The sequence below is a fragment of the Mus pahari genome, chromosome 3, assembly GCF_900095145.1.
Source record: "Mus pahari chromosome 3, PAHARI_EIJ_v1.1, whole genome shotgun sequence".
Lineage (NCBI taxonomy): Eukaryota > Metazoa > Chordata > Mammalia > Rodentia > Muridae > Mus > Mus pahari.
In genome coordinates, this window is record NC_034592.1 from 143,382,734 (window position 1) to 143,390,826 (window position 8,093).

Sequence of the window (8,093 nt, forward strand, 5' to 3'; positions counted from 1 at the left end):
GACAAATGAACCTGGGTTCTCTATAAGAGCCATACATGCTCTTAACCCTCTCTCCAGCCCCTTAAGTTTCAAGACAACCATGGAGCTGTATCTATACTGTTCATTATTTTTCCATAGGCTATTCATCTACTGCAATAAAACCTTTCTTTAATCACTGAAGCTATGTATCTGATTGGGAATTATTTTCCAAAGTTGTCTTTGCTGAGGTAGTAGAGCTGGCTTAATGAGAGAAGTACGTGTCGTGTAAACATGAACACCTGAATGTGGACTTCTAGTCCGCCACAAAAAGCTACGCCTGGCCATGTACATCTAAAATGAAGTGCCAAGTAAGGAGAGGTAGGGCAGAGATGGGTGGATCTTTGGAGATAGGTCAGCCAGTTTAGCCAAGTGTAAGCTCCCTGTTACAACCTCCTCTCTTTCTGCAACAACTAAATGGGTAAATAAACAAGGAAATAATGTGAAAACCAACAGAAGAAGACATTATGTGTACATATATACACAAGAAATGGCTCTATGGTTGTTTCTTACTATTCTGTGTACTCAATTTTTAAAAAAATTACTATGGAATTTCAGTTAAGATGATAGTACTTATTTATTTGGAAGACTATTTAAATCGTTATATATTGAGCTTTCCTATAGGTTTCATATTTCTTATTTATACATAGGCACAACTTTTTAGCTTATAAACTAAGTGTCTGAAGTGACATTTTAAGATCTTAAATCCTTAGCTATCAGCTAGAAATAAGGATACTAGATTTTCAGTTTTTTATATAGCAATTTTAGTCTTTACTTTGAATTACTACCTAACATATGCTGTTAATAAAGCTCAGCCATTTGCATGCAGTATCTGAAAAATAACTTCCATTCTGTCATATATACCTGAAGTTTAATATAAGCTATCCATGACCTTCCAGATGTGACAACTCACCTACAGATCACTTCTGCTGTGTGAGACCGAGCACTGTCACACGGGAGAGGAGAATGTGAGCAGCAGCACATTTTTAGTCACCATTTCAGTTTAGAATTTAAATGTGCGTTTCAGTGAGAATAAGCTAGGAAAATGGGAGAAGTGCAAAAGAGGCCACTGCAGCTCACTGAGAGAAAAAGAGGCCACTGCAGCTCACTGAGGGAAAAAGAGGCCACTGCAGCTCACTGAGAGAAAAAGAAGCCACTGCAGCTCACTGAGAGAAAGTCACAGGAGATTTCAGAAGGAAAGGAGGAAAACTTACTATGGCAAAGTCTGAACAAAGACATTCATTCCTGTTCTCACTAGCCACCCTGTTCCCTTCATAGAAATCACTTCCTTAACCACCCAGCCTGGATTCCTGAAGCCAATGCCACTCAGGCCACTGGCAACCCTCTACAAGGTAAGGTAAAGCGGCTTTCTGAATGCTTCCTCTCCTCTAGTGATACGCTCACCTGCTGTCAGCACTGCAGATGCCATCTGAGAGGGCACTCCAGTGTAGCAGCATCATTCCCTGAACCACTCACCACTCTGGATTGTCCTACGCCATACTGAACTGTCCAAATGTCAGGATGGACATCCATACTGAATGTCCTATTCATCAAGACAGTTAAGGTCTAAATTTTAAAATCTAGAACAAGAGTCCTTTATCAAAAAGTACTATTTTTTCTTAAGGTAATTTACTCCTTCATTTATATACAAAAAGATAGATTTAATAATATTTTTAGCTACCATTTCAGTTTAGAATTTTTGAGATAAAATTTCAAAATGTACATTTCAGTGAGAACAAAAAAGCTAAGAAAAGGGCAGACGTGTAAAAGGCCATTGCTGCTCACTGAGAAAAAGACTGAGGCAGTCTTACAGCTGCGAATCAGTGAGAGGGAGTGAGTCACCTGATCACCTGAGAAACACCCCCCCCCCTCCAAAGACACAGCCAGGCTGGAGAGTCCACATGGGGTCTGTCTGAGAGAATAGGTTGGGATTACCATTTGTAGATGGTAAATTGGCCTCCAAATGGACCTCTCTGTTCCTACAGAAGTTTGTTTTTCTACCATGCTTCTCTATCACAGCTGGCTGGTGTGCTGTCTTTCTTCATATGCATATGCTTTTTCAAGAAGTCTGAGTTCCTGGGTTCCTGTACATTGTTTTCTGTTTTGTTTTTTTTAGGTATCATACATAATAAGTCTTAACAGGGGCTTAATAAATGACTGGCAACTTAAAAGCAGACAAGAATACATGTAGGAGGGGGTGAAAGGGAGGTAATCAACCATACAGATAACACATTGTGAGCTGTGTGAGTTTCTAATCACAAGTCTGTGTCTCCAGATGTTTCTATGTATTTTTATTTTCCATAACACCAAAACCAAACACTGATAGGGAACTACACGTAATCGAGTCTTTCTAGTCCCACCAATGATGCAAAATTAAGTAACTGGTTATTTTTATATAAAAATGGTGATAGAGCAAAATGCCAAAAACAGATCACTAAAGTTCTATCCTAACAAGGCTCTGATTCCAATTCTGCCTCCTTTTAATTGTTGATACAAATGACCGAGAATCAGAAGAGCCAACAATAAACCTATCTCAAAATTCTATGCCTTCTCTTTGAGGTTCCAGGGATCCATGAAGGACCATTACCGGTCCCTCACCTTAAGAATATTCTAGTTGAGGCAGTGTGGGTGTGTGTTAAAAACAATGAAAAAAGACCATGGAAGGAGCAAGAGATTCAAAATAGGGAGCTACACCCATCTCCTCTGCATTCCATGTTACTACCAAGGGACTGGTATACTCCGAATTTTAAGAGAATTCTAAGCCCATGCCCAAGCTTCTTACAGGTTACACATGTTAAAACAGATCAGAGCAAGTACTGTGCAGGATGCAGATGAAGTTTGTCAAGGGGTAAGATACTTCAGAAGCCATTCAGGAACACAGTCAAATATACATCATTATTACTAATTTCAAAATTATATGTTATAAGAGGTATCAGACATGCTGATATATTACCACATGTTTAACTTCAGGGAGAATTTGTAGAGATTCAAATTCTTTCACTTTTGCAGGATCCACATCTTCTTCTAGCTCCCAGGTGCTTTCTTCATATGGCAGGGAGCACCATTTTACAAGGTAATGTGTTACTTCCTGGTGGGAAAATACAAGAAACTTGGTGAAGTAGTCAACCATTCTTTGTCAGCCCCTGAAAACCCATCCTGCATGAGAACACATGAATGCCATTAAAACAGACTATTTGTTGACAAGACACAATGTGAGGAAAGAAGCAACATGTTTACAAAAGGAAAAGGGCAACACACCTACCTCCCCTGTTTCTGCATCCTTGGTGTGGGCCACCTCTAAGATACGATCAATTTCTATATAATCTGGATTGAACAAGTCTTCATCAGGCTGAGGTAAACAGAGTAGAGTTAAGATGTGCAGTTTTCTTCCCTCAACTCTCGTAACCAGTGTGCCACTAACCCTAACCCTTCTCTGGACTCTTTCCGGAAAACAGACTGAAGAGCTATGCTTGAGAATAAGTCATCTCACAGACATTTCTGAAAGACTGTCCTCAAATTCTGCTTTTCATGACTAAATTTAAAGGATCCAAACCATTATATAGTCTGAACCGTGGCCAAGTAACACCTTCTATAACAACATGAAAAGCCAGGTCAAGGGATCCCTCTGTCTTAGAAGCTCACTGTTACCTTGGTGACTTTGAATGGTAATTCCCTTTTTGTAACACTGATAAAGTTCTATTTCCTGATTTATGTGGTAGTTACACATGTCTTATTTTGTAAAAAAAAAAAAAAAAAAAAAAATCAACTGGGATGTATACTTTGAATTCATTAACATATTTATGCATATTATATATACTTCCAAAGGAGGATAGATTCGGTCACATTTAAAAGTAGTGAGTGTGTATCCCAAGTTCTGCAAAGTGCTCTCATTTAATCCTTACAGAAAAAAAGTTTTTGCTAGTACTTTATGCCTGAATGAGGGGAGAGATGATGAGCAAAGGCTATGTATGGTACTTAGTGCATATGTATGTATGTATGTATGTATGGTTTGAAATAATGAGCATGAAGATGATCAACCCAAAATTCAAATACTATTCATATCACAAGAATATTACTTATCATTTATCCAAGTTGCTAATACAAATGCCCAATAGTTAAAAGATTCTTTCCATTATCACTCATCCTTACTTCTATGATGTACTCCAATTTTTTAAAAGTCTATTCCTGGAACTAGAGATGGCTCCATGGCTAAGTGCACTGGCTAGACTGACCCAGGTTCTATTCCTAGCATTCTTTCCTACCAGTTCAAACTCCTGTTATATTATTCTAAGACACACTCAACACCAAGGAAAAAAATCACTCCTATGAGACTGCATCAGAAAGACAGAGGACTGTACCACTAGGTTTAAATTTGATCTGTCTGTCTGTCTGTCTGTCTGTCTGTCTGTCTATCTATCTATCTATCTATCTATCTATCTACCTACCTACCTACCTACCTACCCACTGAAAAGTCTGAAGAAACGAACTGGTGTAATGAGCAGTGACCCATGCCTAGCTCCAGTGATAAATAAGAAAGACACGGGCTCTGTCTGCCTCAAAGTGCTTAAAATGGAAGAACCAGACATGTAAACAAGTTAGTACATTGCAAATACTTGCTAAAATAGAGGAGTGCAATAAATGTTCTGAGAAACACAGAATATAATATCCAACGGTTCACAGCAGTCCTCATTTAGTCATCACCTTCCTTCCCCCAACTCTCTATTTCAGAGGAACATGTTATTAAAAAAAGAGTTCTCATAAGCTTAACCACCACAGAGTCTGGCCAAGCTGTAATTTTATTGGAAGGTATGTGTGTGACTGAGCCCAGGACCTTAGATACCTTAGACAAGTGCCATAGCAGTGAGCTACATCTTTAGCACTGACTGTGAGGTTACATCAGAGGGATCAAAAGGTCATGTCATCCTGAAGGAACTTACCACTAGCAGAAAAGGACCACAACGTGAATCACAGCTGTGTAAATGGATGAGCAATTTACAATTTCTTTCAAAAATTATTTGTATAAAACCATACATCATACATAAAAAAGAAAATAGTGTTAGAATTCCACCGACCAGAGAAAAATGATATGATATTTATGTATTTATTCAAGACATTTCCTATTTCTTTTCTGGTATTTCTTTTCTCTTGCACTCTAGTATGAATTGTCCCATGTACTGTTATAGCCTGTGTTTGTTCTTGTTTTCTTATTTTTAACCAACACCATTTTATAACATTAAGCATATTTAAAAATCACCAATAATTTTCTTTAGTATTATTATTAAATGTATAGTATAGCATACTATAGGATATGTAACTTAGCAAGTGGCAGTTATCCAACATTGTATTTGCTTTTAATTTTTCACCATATAAGCAACTTTTAAAATAGCTAATTCTTTCTTCAAAGACTCGATGTTTTCTTTAAGACACATGACAGGAGAAAGGACATGCGGATTTGGGATATCTGATGGGACAGACCTACTTGTGCTCACAGCCAGCACAAGCCATTGTCCCTACCCTATGCTCTTGCCAGTAGTGGCTAACCACCTGTACAGCCTTAATGCCTTTAAAACCTTCATACATCTAATAAATAAAAACTGGAAGATTGCAATTTTACCTGCCCTTCTCTTAGGGAGAGATCATACATAACTCTCCTGTATTTTCTACTTACTTGAGATGCTTGTGCCTACGGAACCCACAGATGTAACACTCAAACTCACCAGTCTTTTCTTGTTTTTTGAAATTCTCAAGCTTAATTATTTATTTTTTTCTAACATTTATAGCTTTTTGCTTCTGAATGTCCATTGTTGGAGGAAGGCCTACAACTGTAAGTATACTGTTTTCATGCTATTTATTGTCCAAGGTTGTGAGTTGTCAGTTTAGAAAGTTTAGTGAATACGTGGTTATGTTCAATTTATCAGCACCCATATCAGACTTGACCAATGGAGTTACGCAGTACTTTAGTTTGAACTTAGAAAGTCAGCCTAGGTATTTAATGCAGAACGATAAGCAGTAGTGAAGTGAGTTAATATACATTGTTTCACCTCAGTGAAAATGTGCTTCATCTGGGCCTGTTTGTTCCTAAATCGCTTGATCTTCTGTGCGATGCGGGGATCCTTTTCCAACTCTTCCATTGTGGCCCATTTACAATGTAAATAGGAACTATCCAAAGACACACAATTGTGAGACAAACAGCAAAATATTATTAAGGCTTCAATAAAAAGTATGGTCACACTTTATACACAGAAACAGCAGCTGGAACACTGCTGGGCACTGCTTAGAAAGGCCTTGTTTTTAGAGCAATTAATAGAGGATTAATCACTAATTCTAATCACTAATTTCTCTGCAGGTTCCACTGAAACTGACTCAGAACAGACAAAGGGACAGGTTTACGGGGCAAACTATCAGTGAACGTAGGCAGGTAGCAGAAAGGAGAGAAATCAAAAGGAAAAATATACACCACTGAGCAGGTTGCTCACCTTGGGTGCACATGAGAAATGACCAGTGAATTTTTAAAAACATGTCAGTCCTCAGGGCACACTCTGACTAGAATCAACTGGTCTCGGCTGGAACAAGGCCTTTGGTAGTTTTCAAAGCCTCCCAGATGATTCTATATAAACCTAAAATGAGTAACACTGCCTAAAGTGAATTTGACTCAGTCAAGGTCATGCCTTAGGGGCCAGTTTCTGAAAATATAGAAGATACTGAAGTGTAATAGGAAAGGAAGTTTTATTCATATAAAATTCAAATACATGTAGCATATCAAACAGACGTACAAATTTCTATACTTAACGTAGAAAAGCTCTAGGTCGAATGGAGGTTCTCCTGGGTGAACCTGTAACCAACAGTAAGCAGTTAGCCCATACCTCAGGAAGGTCACTTATATAGGCCCAAACAGGTAAACCAACCAATACCTATGCCTCACTTTAGGAGGGATTTCTGAGAGGAATTTCTATTATCCCAAGTCTTTTCTTACGAGCTAACAGCTAATCCTAACTCTAAATTTTCCAAAAATCCAATAGAATAAAGGGGTATGGAAAAGGGGCCTTTCCTAGCATCTTTTCTCTGTCAACGTGGAAAAAGCTTTCAGTCCAGGCTGGCCCAAGACCCAGAAATGTATGGACCACAGCCTGGTGCGGAAGGAACTTAAGTTCATCTTTTGCTGGCTTCCCCTGATATTCTCTCCAAATGGCAATAACAATAAGCCTGCTTTGAAGGAAAGATAACTACATCTGACTTGGCACCAACACACCGCCTCAGTCATGGAACTTGCTCTTGGGGAGTCCTAAGGCAGCCCAAGACACCTAAAGAAAAGTCCCCAATGTTTCCTGTTATGATTGCTCATCCACCTCTTCTTGGCCCCGGATGACTTTTTTTGGGCTCTACCAACAAAGAGATAAAAATACCTTTGTTAGGGTCTTAATGGAGAAAACTATCAACTAAGTCACTTAAGACATTTAAGAACTAAGTGTCCTAAAACCTTTCACAAGGACAATGTTCTTGACAAGCTCTCATTGTAGCTGAGGATGAATAGTTAGTTCTCCAGGCAAACCCTTTTCTACTAGGAGGCTGTGCTTGTTAGTGACAGAGAAACATTAAACAGGAGCTACCTACCTCCTGGACAGTCTTGGATGCCAGGATCTTCTCAATTATGTTGGCATCATCTTCTGGAGGCTCCTGAAGACAGAGATTAAAAAAAGTTATCGGAAATAATGTCTCAGAGAATAACTCTAAGTGGAGGCTGAGTTCAGAGGAGCTTCTGACTTCAGGGTTTTGGAGTACCTGTATAGACTACTGCCAGAATAGCTGTAGTTCAAAAATCTGAAATCTACAACAACTTATCTAGTTTCATGTGGACACTCAAAAGATTTTATATTTTAAAAAATCTGGCTAAGAGATATTTAGCTTGTAACACTGTCACTATGAATTCACTCAAAGACACAGCACAAGGCTGGCAAGAGGGTTCAGATGGTAAGACCTCTTGGGACACAGGTCTGACCACCTGACTTGGATCCCTTGGTACCCAAGATATCTCTCTCTCTCTCTCTCTCTCTCTCTCTCTCTCTCTCTCTCTCTCTCTC

At 38.8% G+C, this 8,093-nt stretch overlaps 1 protein-coding gene across 2 annotated transcripts in view; it reads right to left on the reverse strand.

Annotated features, from left to right (window-relative positions):
- Chd6 (chromodomain helicase DNA binding protein 6) overlaps positions 1 to 8,093 on the reverse strand; it is a 112,143-nt gene that overhangs the window by 76,518 nt on the left and 27,532 nt on the right. For both annotated transcript variants that reach the window (XM_029536310.1, XM_029536311.1), the window contains exons 5-9: positions 7,627 to 7,689; positions 6,789 to 6,847; positions 6,057 to 6,174; positions 3,278 to 3,364; positions 2,969 to 3,103 (exon numbers count right to left, since the gene is read on the reverse strand). In XM_029536310.1, the coding sequence (XP_029392170.1) occupies positions 2,969 to 3,103; positions 3,278 to 3,364; positions 6,057 to 6,174; positions 6,789 to 6,847; positions 7,627 to 7,689 (462 nt within the window). The remainder of the gene's footprint in view (positions 1 to 2,968; positions 3,104 to 3,277; positions 3,365 to 6,056; positions 6,175 to 6,788; positions 6,848 to 7,626; positions 7,690 to 8,093) is intronic.